The 14505-nt window shown below is 42.1% G+C and overlaps 1 protein-coding gene across 2 annotated transcripts in view; it reads right to left on the reverse strand.

Annotated features, from left to right (window-relative positions):
• Window positions 1-224: 224 nt before the first annotated feature.
• PDPN (podoplanin) overlaps window positions 225-14505 on the reverse strand; it is a 30069-nt gene continuing 15788 nt past the window's right edge. Inside the window, exons 2-6 of one of the 2 annotated variants that reach the window (XM_045546080.1) lie at window positions 12012-12169; window positions 7682-7802; window positions 4276-4314; window positions 3081-3186; window positions 225-1998 (exon numbers count right to left, since the gene is read on the reverse strand). In XM_045546080.1, coding sequence (XP_045402036.1) covers window positions 1992-1998; window positions 3081-3186; window positions 4276-4314; window positions 7682-7802; window positions 12012-12169 — 431 coding nt within the window. In that variant the 3' untranslated portion in view covers window positions 225-1991. Of the gene's footprint in view, window positions 1999-3074; window positions 3187-4275; window positions 4315-7681; window positions 7803-12011; window positions 12170-14505 lie in introns of both variants that reach the window. The other variant, XM_045546079.1, reaches the window with a different exon arrangement.

Genomic DNA, 14505 nt, shown 5'->3' on the forward strand with positions numbered 1-14505 from the left:
CCCCTGGTCTTCCCACCCCATTCTCGTCTGACCTGCACCTCTCTACCTGGCTGCAAGGTGCAGTTGCATTTCTTTCCTGTGGATGAACTTCCCATGACCATTTATAATCCACTCTCGATCAAGTCCACAGGCAGATGTTTATATAAGTTGTAATTTTATCTGGAGATGTTCCTTAGTGTGACCCACCCAGACTTGACTTGATTTGCAATCAAAGGTCTGACTCATTGTTGTACACAGTCATGTTTTATTTGAAAACATGTCTACACTGCATTGAGCACCAACACAGGTGTGAACAAGAAACCCACAGTCCTGTCCCAGCAGGCACCGGGTCCAGTGTATGACTTGGGGTCGACTGCTATTTTTACAGGGAGGCCGGGGAAAGGAGGATGGGAAAGAATAAATGACATTATTCCTAACTCCTGTTCAGGAATCTGAACAACGAAACTGAGTTATTCAAACCTCAAACAGCTCGTCTAACTTCCCTTCTCTCAATCAACTGATGTTCAAACGTGGAACCTGGGCCGGTGGGGAACGCACAGCTGGATTTGGGGAACACACAGACACACTGTTTAAAATGACATCCGCACAGTACTGTGAAATACGGGAGGAATGGGCTGTGCTTCCGACTGATGGTTTACTCTTTCCTGTTTTATGAACTCTCACAAGTGCAGAGGATATCAGAATTGCACAACCGCAATCACGACAGAGCATCTGCTCGGTCTAAAAACTTTTTGTTTAGGAAAAAGAACTCAGTGGATCTACGGGACGAGAAGGGCCGAGACAGAACTGCTTCTTGGGCTCCTTTCTTTTGATCTTCTCAACAGGGCGACCCACAGAAATTTGTGCTTAGATCCCGAAGACTGGGGACATCTATTTTTACATCAAGTCTCTAAATCCAGCTACTTTTAAAATATTAATATTGTACAAGATGACTTTCTTCCCCCCACATCTTTCCTCTGAGGCAGAGAGCAAACGCTAGAAAACTGGCTGTCTCCACGCCGGAGGGCCACGTAGGGTTTCTTTCTGTTTGGGGGCCAACACGGTTCTTGGTTTCTGGAACGCTTAAGTCTCCAGCACCGCTAGACGTCCAGCAGCCTCCTTGGCATCCAGGGCCCTGAGATCTCCATGTTCCAGAGCAAAGCGGCCACTCCAGAGGGTCTGGGTCACAGGGAAGAGAGGAGGCTGCCCCCCTTAACTCTAGTGACCTGTCTTCTGAGTGGAGCTGGGGGCGCAGCTGGGAGCAAGCTTTGAGTCATCGAGTCATCACTGAGAAGCCTTTAGGTAAAGCAAGCCTAGAGGCTGCCTGGGGGCCTTATGAGAAACAAAGTGTCTTCTCCAAAGTATAGACTTCCTGTTTACGATCCAATAGTTGTCTTTGAAACGATGTATCTGGACCAGCTAAAAGGCAGTTGCTCATTGCCTATTACCCAAGTTTAGATTTTTCTACCTGATTATTCACACCAGATTGGGATTTAAAAAAAACAAACAAAGAGACCAAACTACAGTAGGACGTGTACATTTCAACAGATCAGCAATTGCAAAATGCTGGTGCGATTACCGGACGTAGCACTGGATCCAAGGACTCTGTTGATATAAATATTTCCAGATCCCTTTGCATTTTAACAATAACAGAATGGTCAGAAGGAAGACACATGATTACAGTTTCTAACATCAACAGTGATAATGTCTTAGTTGCAAGTCAGTTCACGTAGTTCTGCTCTGTTTTCTAGGCAGTTTGTCTTTTAAATCATCTTTTATAAAATTTATATTCAAGAAAATTGTCAAAAGGCAAATGCTTAGAGGAGCCAAGCGTGGTGAGCTGTCTTTCCTTCAGTTACGTGTGGCAAGGGGAGGGATCGCCATGGATTTTGAGTGGGGTGGCCAAGCGTTCCATGGGTCATCTTCTCCCACAAGCTCAGGGATGGGGGCGGGGGGAAGTCAGAAATTCTCTTTTTAATGCCTGTTGGCAGTAGGGCACGATCCTTCACCTCTTAGGGTCTGTGAAAACAAAGAAAGGTGACTGTCACTTCTTTTACTGGCATTGTGAATAACAACCTGTGAGTCATTGTTCCTATTGTCCTAGTCTCTAAGCCAAGGGTCCCCAACCTGTGGTGAGTTGTATAATTATTTCATTATATATTATAATGTAATAAGAATAGAAATAAAATGCGCTTGGAATGGAATGCGCTTGAATCATACCGAAACCATCCCCCCACGGCCTCCACCCCTAGTCTGTGGAAAAATTGTCTTCCATGAAAACAGTCCCTGGTGCCAAAAAGGTTGGGGACCGCTGCTCTAAGCCTTCTAGTTTTGGCACCTGATGATCTTCTCCTCTCCTCCTCATTCCTCCTTCATGCCACCTAGTCCTATATAGCCAGGGTCAGATTCCCAGTTCCTGAACATACTAGATCTGCGGCTGTATCATCTTGTCCCTCAACCCCCCAGTTGTATATCATTAGTCCTTTCTCTTCCCCCATCATATATCATCTCCCCAACAGGAATAAGTTTTCTTCTGGCCATGAGTTTGAATATTCTGAATTCTTAAGGAAGTTTAATAAAGAGAAAGAATTCCTTCCCCCATCAATGGTCAAAGCTGGGCATGCATGACCACGCGTGCAGGTGTATGCAGGGAAGGAAAGAAGGGATCTACATGAAAAGTCCCCATCACCAGTGGGATTCCTCATTAGAATATCCCTGGCTTGGTGACAAGTGCATTCCCAGAAATCACCTATCTACTTCTAAAGGGGGCACAGTGAGTAGGGGTCACGTTAAAATTTGGTCTAGGCTTTCTTTCAAGTTCAATTCATTGGAAAAATAAGACAAGAGATCAAATTTGGTCAGATCTTAATAGGCGTCAACTTAAGAGCCATCTCTGGCTCTCTTTTATTTGGGAACGTTATATGGCCTAAGTAGATGTTTATTTAGTTCTGGGGAAACTCCAGACATAGTACTTGTGGAGGTAAGGGGCTTTCAACGTGACCTTTATATTAGAGATTTCTCTTAGTTCAAAGGTTTGAGCTCTGGACACGACCACCTTTGTTTACCTATCACCTGGGTGTAAGCTGTTTACTTACGAGTACCTTCCCGACATTTTTCTCATAACCACAAGGATGATCCCACCAAGGAAGCCGATGGCTAGTAAGACCCCAACTATGATTCCAACCAGGGTCACTGTCGTCAAACCATCTGAATAAGAGGGGAAAAAAAGCATGAACCCCAGATAGAGCATACACCCGCAATAAAACATGGTATATACAAACAATGCCACTGTCCTGCTGTACGTAGCAAATAACACTTAATTTTTTTAAATGAATTTTCCAGCTGAATTTATTTCCAAATATACTTTCTTTTTAAAAAAACAATACACTTTTTTCGGGGATGACAAATACTGGTATTAGGAAATCCAACTACACAAAAAATACTACATCTAGTCTAGGGTAGATATATTTATTTTTGGTAACATATATTACGTGGCACTAATTACACAGTAACTATAAGGTTACTGACATGAAACTACTGTAACTGTCACAGATGCATGGACTTGGGCCTTTCTAGCTGAGCACATTTTCAAAAAAAGTAGATGCCCACCCCAGAGCCATGCCAGTGAAATCCGTTAAGGAATAAAGTCTCAAGTGGTGACTCACCAGAGTTCCTTGCGGCTGACAGATGATAGGCAGGACATGTTAGTTATAAAGTAGTTATAAAGTAGCCTAATTCACAAAAGTTACTGTTTCTCTTTCTAGAAAGAAGCAAGAAGTTAAGAAATTCCTTGATTTAGCACCTGGTGTGTCAGGTGGGCATGCAGAGGAGGGGTGTTAGAGCAATGTCAGAAGGACCCTTCCCTTTCCAGTGGAAGCTGACTTACAAGAAGAGAAACTTTGGGCTATTCTAATCCCATTTTATGAATGGTGTGATTTCTGGGTCTCAGAATCCATCAAGCATAATCTCACACTGGCTTCACTATTAATTGCTGGGTAGCATTTGTGAACAGCTATTAAATTGGCCTGTATTTTCATTCTTACATTGTGATGTGACATCATTCCCCATAGCTGTCACTAAGAGAACAGACTCATTTCTGGTTTGCTTATTTTCAAATACAAAGAATTCCCTTTTCTTTCGTTAAGGAAAAAAAATTTGAAATCTGTTCTTGGAAAGTTTTTATTCTGCTCTGGTTGACTACAATCCAGGAAAGACTGTAATTCATCCCAAAAGATTAGGTTCAAAGAAATTTTTTCTTAACTCCCATAGGAATTTGGATACCCCAATCTAGCCTACCTTTGTCAATTGTTACCCGTGTCTCTCCACCAGCTTTGTCTACAAAGAGATGTAATAAGATAGAATTATTAGAATTTAATAACTACAATTTAACAATTGGCAAAAAGTGAATTTACCCTAAGTAGAAAGTAGCAAAACATAAGCAAAAAGGATAATTTCTTAAATACACTGGATCAGGAGATTTTTAAGCAAGCTCTCACATGATTCTGCCTTTATAACTAACTAATAATAATCAAATTTATGAATCCTTTTTTACACCTCTGGGTTCATAGTACTTTTGTGAACACTACTTTTTCTCATTCAATTTAGAAAGCAAAGTCAAAAAAACTAAACCACAGAAATCTTAAATGGTCAAAAAGTTTCAGAGATCAAGGTAGCAGAAGATCCAGAGGTGTGGATCTTAGTCCAATGTCAGGATTGTGGAAAACTTACAGACTGAGTCTCTGACTCACTTTGAGAGTGATACTCTGGTTTGGGAAGATGTGACCAACACTGTGATTCGTCTTGTGATACCAATTTCCTGCTTCTTCTTTGGTAATAAAATCAGATTATGCCCAGCTGAGTTTAATGAGAGAATATACCCTTTGTATTGATGTCTCTGTTATTTTAGGATTTCTATCTGCATTCAAACTTAGTGTAATAGTTACAATGTGAATATTCTCCATTGTGAGTTTCTTTTTGATAATTTTACACAGTAACTTATTTTTAAAATAGAGGTGTTTTGTTTCTCCTATTGACCTCTTCATATACTGAGTCTTGAACTCCTCTGGGTGGTGGCTGTTTACCTAGATTGCAGATGGAGAAAAAGTCAAGCTGCCTTGACTTAATGAGAAATTGGAGAGAATTAAATAATCAGGCCCCTCCTAGATTCTTAGTTCACAGCTTGCACAATACCCCAGATATCCAGTACTTTTCCTAATCAAAGGTAAAACCAGTCAGGCATCATCAAAAGGATATTACTTTTTCTAATGGTTGGGTTTGAAATAAACTATCTCCCCTTTTGTACCAAGACTCTCCTCAAAACACAGTGGCTTTTCAAGATGGCTCCGGAGTATGGGTCCCAGAAACCAGCCTTCGCTGCATGAGCTGAGCCCCTGGCTCTGGAGCATTCGTACAGAGCTCACCCCAACTGTGCTACCCCCACTCCAGAAGACGATCGGGAGTGCTGGGTTTGAGCCTTCAGAACAAAGGTGCTGTCGAATCAACTCCCAAAATGTCATCCTTAGAAGTCAACTCTCCGCAGACATACGCCAATCATTTGCTTATTGTGTCCTAACATGGCGATTCCAGGCTCGTAACATACCATTAATATCACTCAGCACAGCATCGAGTAGAAAATATATTACCAAAAGTAAAATAAGTTTGTGGAAGATTCGTTACTAAATTAGTGCTTATTAGTCCTGTGTTCCCCACCTCCCTCCCAATTACTCTGACTGTGTCATACATGTGAACATCATCGCACTTGGGCATTTCATGGGAAAACTGGACATCTGCTGCCCCAATAAAATTACTTCTTGAAAAACTAAGCACTTATAATGACACTTTAGCTCATGCGAAAACATCTTGGGATAATGATATGTGAAGTGGAAATGTGCCCCACGTCACAATTTTTGGGACAGGGTGGGGCAGGGGACAGGAAGGGAAAGTGACAATGAGTTATTTCCCAGGCAACGGAGAATTTGTTTTTTTCAGGCGTAGAAGAGAAGTATCCTGCTATGACAGAATATTCAATGTGGAAGTCTCCATTTTCTGCTGCTAATTAGCTATCAACCCAAATGAGCATTTCTTCTCCAAAATTTTGAAATGCTTCCCGATGATCACATACTGATTGTTCTTTCCTCGCTTAGCCATACTTGCTTCTCTCTGGTGTTTAAATGTTAGTCATTTCCTTAACAGCTTGGAGCAAGCTTTAGGTTTTATTTCAAAGCACTTTATTAAGTTTTTTAAAACTGTGCTAAAATACAGTTTTAGCATAAAATCTACAAATTAACCATTTTTGTGTGTGTACAGTTCAGTGGTATTAATTACATTTATACTGACGTGCTACCATCACCACTGTCTACCTCCAACTCTTTTCACCTTGCAGAGCTGAAACTCTGTACCCATTAATTAGTAACGTTTCATTCTTCTCTCCCCCAGCCCCTGGCAACCACCATTCTACATTCTGTCCATGAATTTGACTACTCTAGGTTCCTCATCTAAGTGGAATAATACAGTATTTGTCTTTTTGTGACTGGCTCATTTCATTTAACATGCCTTCAAGGTTCACCCATGCTGTATCAAGTGTCAGCATTTTCTTTCTTTTTTAAGGCTGAATAATAGTCCATTGTATGTAGAGACCATATTTTGCTTATCCATTCATCCATCCATGGTCACTTGGGTGGCTTCCATACTTTAGCTGTCATGAATAATGCTGCTATGAACATGCGGGTATAAATATAAAGTATTTTTTAAATCCTCAGAAATGCTATAGTTTTTAAAACCAGATTAGTGATTGGACCTGGAAAGGTATATTGAACAATACAGAATAACTTTCTAGGTGTTCAGATCAACGACTGCTTTAGGCATGATCTTTATATTTACTTTCCTTTTAGAGATGGAAACATAAGACCTATCTAGATAAAATGATGTATGTAAAATTTATCAGGTTAGCATGCACTCATTGAAGTTATTGGAGAATTAGTTCCTTTTCTCCCCAACTATCACTATAAAATAAGGCATATTTTTAAAAAATCCCGAAAGACTGAACTTCTCTTAAGAAAGCTCTACAAACAGGAAGTGCTCTCTTTCCATGGCTAAATTGACAATGACCTTTCCTCATTGTCATCAGTGATGGTCTGAATATATTAATAAAAACAGCAAAGCCCCAAAGGCCTCTGAAGTTTCTCTCCGAGGTAGTCCATTCACACTGCTGCAGGTGCCAACTATGAATCATGAGTACAATCCCAAATCTTGGTAGGGCAGGTGTAGAACAGATTCTTGCTCTACATGTGCAGACAGGAATCCAATGTAAGATGCTAACTATTGTATCAGTATAGAATCTATTAAGATTTACATAGGCTGGCTGAGTTTGTGCTCGTAGGTGTCAACACAAAGTTCTTAATGTAACCTTACATCAGTTTAGGGTCAGCAACACAACCTTAGTCGCTACCTGACTCACCTGTGGAGACATTATCACTAGTTACCATTCAAGGTAGAAAGAGAACTTCAGCAACCTAATAAGTCAAATTTGATTTAGCAACTCAACAAATCGAATTCTAAACCTACCACATACAAGCTTGGTTCAGAATTCACACTTACATTCCAATATGTGTCCAATTGATTATTATATTTGCTCATGGGCTCTTGGAATGCATTGAATATGCAAAATTAGATCAACCCCTATTGGAGTAACTGGTTTCCTTACCTGTGGAGTGGCTGGTCGCCACATTTGGGACTGTGGTGCTCTGGCTCTCTTCTTTGGCATGGCCTGTGCTTCCCAGGGTTGGCCGATCCTCAATGTCACGGCTCGTTGTACTCTTTGCCACCTATTGGAGATGTAAATGAGGAAAAGTAGAAAATAAAGCCTAATGTTTTAAAACATATTCTCTGCTTTCTAACAGAAAAAGATTTAAGGTAGCATAAATACATAAGTTACATGATGGCATAAAGTGAAAGTGGAGATTCCCCGTCTCCTTCCCCCTCCTTCCAAAAAAACAAGAAAGTGGAAATAAGAAAACAAACAGAAAGGGTGAGAGGACAGGAATAAAATCAAGTCTCCTCCAGAAATGAATACCAAATGTTCAGCATGCTGACTTCCTGGGGTCTTAATTATTCTGAAAACACTGGATCACTAGACTTTAGTTCTCTCCCTCCCTTGAACTTGAATTTTTCCCTGTCACATTTGCTTGGCACGTATTAGGCTGTATCATCCTTCAATGCCCTTCTTCCCCCATTAGGGTAATACCGAGCCTTTACTGAGAGCTTACTATGTGCCAGGCCCTTTGAATACATTCTCATTTACTCCAGGCACAACCCTACGAGGTAGATCTTATTATTAGTCCTGTTGTACGAACAAGGAATAGATAATACGTCCAAACTCACAGCCAATAAGCGAAGGAACAGGACTTGGAAGTGATTCCATGGACTCCAAAGTTCAAGCCAATGTAGCATTCAACAAATATGCTTAATGAGCACAGGCTACAACAGCAGAAATAGACAAATGGGCTACATCAAACACAAACTTTGGTGCCTCTGAAGACATAATCAACAAAGAGAAAAGACAACCTACAGAATGGGAGAAAATATTTACAAATTATACATCTAATAAGGATATAAAGAACTCCTACAACTCAATAACAGCAAAATCAAATAACGCGATTTAAAAAATGGGCAAAGAACTTGAATAGACATTTCTTCAAAGATGACATACAAATGGCCAAAACAAGCATATGAAAAGATGCTCAACATCATTAATCAGAGAAATGCAAACCAAAACCACAATGAGATATTACCTCATGTCCTTTAGGATGGCTACTGTCAAAAAAACAGAAGATAGAATAGTAAGTGCTGGCAAGGATGTGGAGAAGTTAGAACCCTGTGCACTGTTGATGGGAATATGGAAAACAGTATGGCAGTTACTCAAGAAATTAAAAACAGAACTACCTTATGATGTAGCAATCCCTCTTCTGGATATATACCCAAAAGAACTGAAAGCAGGGTCTGAAAGAGATATTTGCATACCCACAGCCACAGTGCTTCATAGCAGCACCATTCACAATAGCCAAGAGGTGGAAGCAACCCAGTGTCCATTGGTGGGTGGATGGATGGATAGACAAAACATGGTGCCTACATACAATACAATATTACTCAGCTTTAAAAGGAAGAACATTCTGACACATGCTACAAGATGAATGAACCTTGAAGACATTATGCTAAGTGAAATAAGCCAGTCACAAAAAGACAAATACTGTATGAGTCCACATATGTGAGGTCCCCAGAGTAGTCAGATTCATGGAGACAGAAAGTAGAATGGTGGTTGCAAACAGCTGGGGGGAGAGAGAATTATTTTTTAATGGGTAGAGTGTGTCAGTTTTGCAAGATAAGTTCTGGAGATTTGTTTAACAATGTGAATATACTTAACACTACCAAATTGTATGCTTTGTTAAGATGGTAAATTTTATGTTATATGTTTACCATAATAAAAAATATATGCTCATGAGTACCCACCATGAGCCCAGCATGGCTCCAAGCCCTGGGAATTTGAGTAATAAAAATTCCCTGCTCTCTTGAAGCAACATTCTGGGGCAGGGTGGCAGAATATGAACATTTGGCATGTAAACCAATACAAAAGGTAGTTTTAGATGACTTTGAGTGGTTTAAAGAAAATATAAGCCAGACTAGTCTAGACTATACTAGAATAACATTTGGTAAACTTTTTCCCAAGGGCCAAATGGTAAACATTTTCAGCACTGCAGGACACAGGGGCTCTGTCATAACTACTCATCTCTGCTCTTATAGTAGGAAAGCAGCCAGACAGTTCTCAACTGAATACACATTGCTGTGTTCTAATAAAACTTTATTTATAAAAACAGTCGGTGGGCCAAATCTGGTGAGTAGACTGCTGATCTCAGGGCTGGAGGGTAACTACTGGGGCATAGGGGTTGGGGTGAGGTTCCTTTAGGCATCTTTGAGATGATATCAAACTTCAGAAGCATGAGAAAAAGTCAGCCATGGAAAGATCTGGGGAGCGTTCCAAGCAGAGAAAACAAAAGCCTAAGTTGGAACAATCTTGGTGTGTGCTCAAAGGTCAGAAAGGCCAACGTGGCTGAAACAGAGACAGTGAGGGGGGTGAGGAACACGAGATCACACAGGCAGACAGGAGGCTCTGTTCTGCTGCCAGTGAGATTATAATATAGGCCCCTCAAGGTTTGAGGGTGTGGCTCATGGACCTCCTTAATCCCCCCAGTGCCTGGCATCTTGTCTTGCCCATGCCAGGTGCCGTAGATGTGTATGAGTTCATTAAAATGCATTAGGTTAGGGGCATGTCAGTTGAGATTCTACGTAGTCTACACCAGCGTGGTCTGCAGACCAGTTGTGGTCCACGTTTATCACCAGTCTATAGTGAGGCGAGAAATTAAGAACACATATTTGGGAACCCTTATGGCAATGATACTGCAATGATACAGCATCCACGACAACTTTCATTGAAGACTGGAGTGTAACAGATTGGAAATTTTTTTTTAATTTAGAAGAAATGCAGTTTTATTATAATATAGAAATATAGTAATAGTAATCCTAAATTCTAACAATGAATCTTTGATTTAATGAATAAGGAAGATTTATTTTTAATCAGCACTTAATTCAGATTAGAAATTTAAAAACCTGGTTCCTCACCAGTTCGAGATGCCCTGGTCTCTATTCTCAAATCATCTGTGACCAGCACACCAGCCACCTGCTAACTGGATGAAACTGGGAAATACAGTAAGTCCTCACTTAACACTGTTAGTAGATTCCTGAACTGTGACTTTAAGCAACAGGACTTAAAATGAAACCAATTTTTTTCTCATGAACATTATAACAAAATGACATTATTCAAGGACCTGCTGTATGTCATTTTGCTTAAAGTTGCAGTTTCCAAGAACGTATCATTGATGTTAAATGAGGACTTATCTGTAGTTTTTGTTATGAGCCATATAACTATTTCTTGGTACGGTGGCTCACACTACTTTTATATATAGATATAACATATTATATATAGAAAGTGTATCAAGTACTATGGTATTGTTATATATTGGTTTCCATCCAGTTCCTGGCTCATCACTCCCACTGCCCTTGTTATAATGTTAAGGCAATTTAGGCCTCAGGAGACAGAATCTCTCTCTCCCTGACCTTCTCCTGCCCTCCTTTCACTTGTGCAAGGCAGGACTCTAATCTGATTGTGGGCCAAAAGACCCTTATTCCAGAGAGGGTCCTGCCCCGTACCCTGGAGGAAGGAACACTGCACAGAGAGGCCAAGAAGAATCTGGACAGACAGGCCTTGCTGGGTTTCTCCACTCAGTCTATTAGTATGAGATCATACCCTTTTTATCCAGTCACATTTCTATGTGGTTGTCAATCATGCCTATGTCATGAAGCCTCCATAAAAACCCAAAAGGACTGGGTTTGGAGAGCTTCCAGATAGCTGCACACGTAGAGGTTCCCGGAGGGTGGTGCACCTGGGAAGGGCACGGAAGCTCCACGCCGCTTCCCCCAGACCTGGCCATGTGCATCTCTTCATCTGCAGCCTTTGTAATAGACCAGGAAACATAAGTTATTGTTGCCCTGAGTTCTGTGAGCCGCTCTAGCAAATTAACCCAACCCAAAGAGGGAGGTCCTGGGAACCCCAATTTATAGCTGGTTGGTCAGAAGTTCCAGAGGCCTGGACTTGCAACTGGTGTCGTCTGGCGGGGAGTTGGGTGAGGGTGGGGAGTTTTGGGAACTGAGCCCTCACCCTGTGGGATCTGACACTACCTCCCAGTACATAGTGTTGGAATTGAATTAGAGGACACCCAGCTGGTGTCTGTTGCAGAATTTATTGCTTATTTGTTGGTGGAGAGGAACCCTCTCACATTTGGTCACAAAAGTCTTCTGTGTTAAAGATTGTTGTGAGCAGAGGAAATGCGGTTTGTGGGCTTTCTAACATGTGTGTATCATGTATGCTCTACCCTTGCGTGTGACCTCTGTGGAGCGAACGCCTCTCTTCCCAGGACACTCACCGGGGTTGTCGGGCCAGCAGGCTTAGAGGGCTCTTCAGTGGCTCCTGGGGTTGTCAAATCTTCTACACCTGGGCTTGCCACATCTTCTGCACCTGGCGTCACAAGGCCAGCTTCTACACCTGGGGTCTCAATGTCATCTTCTGGCCGGCTCGTGCTGGCTGAAGGAGAAGGATTGGGTCAGGGCTTCAGGTGGAAATCGTGTGAGCAGATCTAACTGGCCAGCTACAGTCAGATTATTTTCTCTCCCGTTTCTCATGAGGACTGTATTTATTTCTTTATTTTTGGTCATTTTTTTTTTGGCTTACCCCAGTGCCAGGAACCAAACCATCCTCCTTACAGCACCTCTGGCACACATGACGGCCGAGTTATTTTCATTGCAAAGCAAAGGAAGATAGAAACAAAAACGGTGAAGCAGCCAGCCCCTCCCTGGGCTCTCGCTGAGGGGCCCGGACAGGGGCTTGTGCATCTTTCCTTTTCACTAAGGAACCAGATTCTTCCTCGTGCCATTTCATGCAATAAATCAACGTATTCGGGTTAATAGGATATCACTTAGACCTGAAAAAATTCTAAATTATAGTCACCTGGAAAGATTTCTAAACACACCCATTTCCAGGCTCCATGCAAACTCACAGTGCCACAATGGCCAAAAAACTGGGGTCTCCCCCTTTTTATTTTATTATTTATTTATTTATTTTTTTGAGACAGAGTTTCACTCTGTTGCCCGGGCTAGAGTGCCGTGGCATCAGCCCAGCTCACAGCAGCCTCCAACTCCTGGGCTCAAGCAATCCTCCTGCCTCAGCCTTCTGACTAGCTGGGACTACAGGCATGCGCCACCATGCCCGGCTAATTATATATATATTTTTTTAGCTGTCCATATAATTTCTTTCTATTTTTAGTAGAGACAAGGGTCTTGCTCTTGCTCAGGCTGGTCTCGAACTCCTGAGCTCAAACGATCCACCCGCCTAGGCCTCCCAGAGTGCTAGGATTACAGGCATGAGCCACCGTACCCGGCCTATCCGCCTTTTTAAAATCAAGCTCTCCATTTAGTTTTGAGACTGCCACCCACTTAGACTTAGAACCATTGGCTCTGACCACAGACCTCACAGGTTCCACAGAGAGTAACCTCTTACCCTAGTTAGGGTTATGGTGTACAGGGGAGGGTCAGTAATATTCTTAGAGATACCGAGACACCAACAGGACTCTTATTAGTACATGGAGAGCTGAAACTAATGAGACCCCAAACGGCCCTGGCTTTTCCTCATGAACATTTGGATGGATGCCTGGTCCCACCAATGAGAAAGGTTTCAGGGGAGCAGGGAATTGGTGGGGTGAAAATAGGTTGAATTCCACGACGGGGAATAGAGCAGATCATAACAGCGTCCTCTTCTTCAACCCCTGTTGCAGTGACTGGAACTAGCCGTGACTGTGCCCAAGCGTCATCCCTAAACTCATCAAATAACCCTTTTCACGAGTTTAAAATCTGACTCATTGGCCACGGGCTTCCTCCTCAGACTCGAGTGGCTCTGGAAATTCCATGACTAAACACAGTTGCAAAATAAGCAGGCACACGAGTCCCAGGAGCAAGGGGGAGGGGGAGCTTGGAGAATCCTTTGTGTAAGGAAAGAGCAGATGTCTGTATCTAGGCAGCACTCACACGAGCAATCCATTCCTTGCCTTCAGATACCTTATTTCCCTTCGCCTGGGACAGCCTGGCCAGAGGCACAGCTGCTAAATATTTGATCCTAACGTCTTTGCTGAGGTCTAGAGGGAGGAAGCCTCCAAAGTCAATTCGTTCTTCTGTGAGCCTTCTCTTTGGTTCTAGAGTCCCTATCCATACCGAAGCATATGAATTTATTTTTTTATTTGGAAGGAAAGGCGTTTACCAGTTGGCAATAACTGACTACCTTAGTGCAAGCAAATGGCATTGCTCCCCTTGTGGCCTTTTGCTGGGGTGGGATGGGGGGCTGGTGATTGGCTCCCACAAGAAGGTACCACCCTGGTGCGGCCACATGTTTAATGTGTTTACAGAGCTCACGGGGCAAACCAAGCAACCCGTTTTCTCTTCTTCCTCCCCTCATTTGAACGTAGTTAACAAATCAATTTTTAAAAATGTTTTCTGGAGCTGTTTAGCAGAATCACTGACTACATACGGCATTTCAAACTTCACTCTTCCTTTAAAAAAAAGACAAAAAACAAGAACAAGTACTGAATGAAGTTGGCTTGAATTCTTTCATAGAAAGCTCAGTTCATTGAAAGTGTAACTTGATAAAAATTCCTTAATGTTCTTTCCTGCCCTTGGCCCACAGAGCCAAGTACTAAATAGACAAAGGGTGTTTTATGAATGACAGTCAGGATTAAGATGTGTGTCTTTTGTCTCACTGCCCTGGCATTCTTTTGGCCCCATGGGAAAGTTGATCTTTAACAAGAGATTCTCATTTGTCCCTCTTATTATCTGGGCTGAAGGCTTCCCTGGGCGAGGAGTTCCTACCAGGCC

Source organism: Lemur catta, chromosome 3 (genome assembly GCF_020740605.2).
Source record: "Lemur catta isolate mLemCat1 chromosome 3, mLemCat1.pri, whole genome shotgun sequence".
Classification (NCBI taxonomy): Eukaryota; Metazoa; Chordata; class Mammalia; order Primates; family Lemuridae; genus Lemur; species Lemur catta.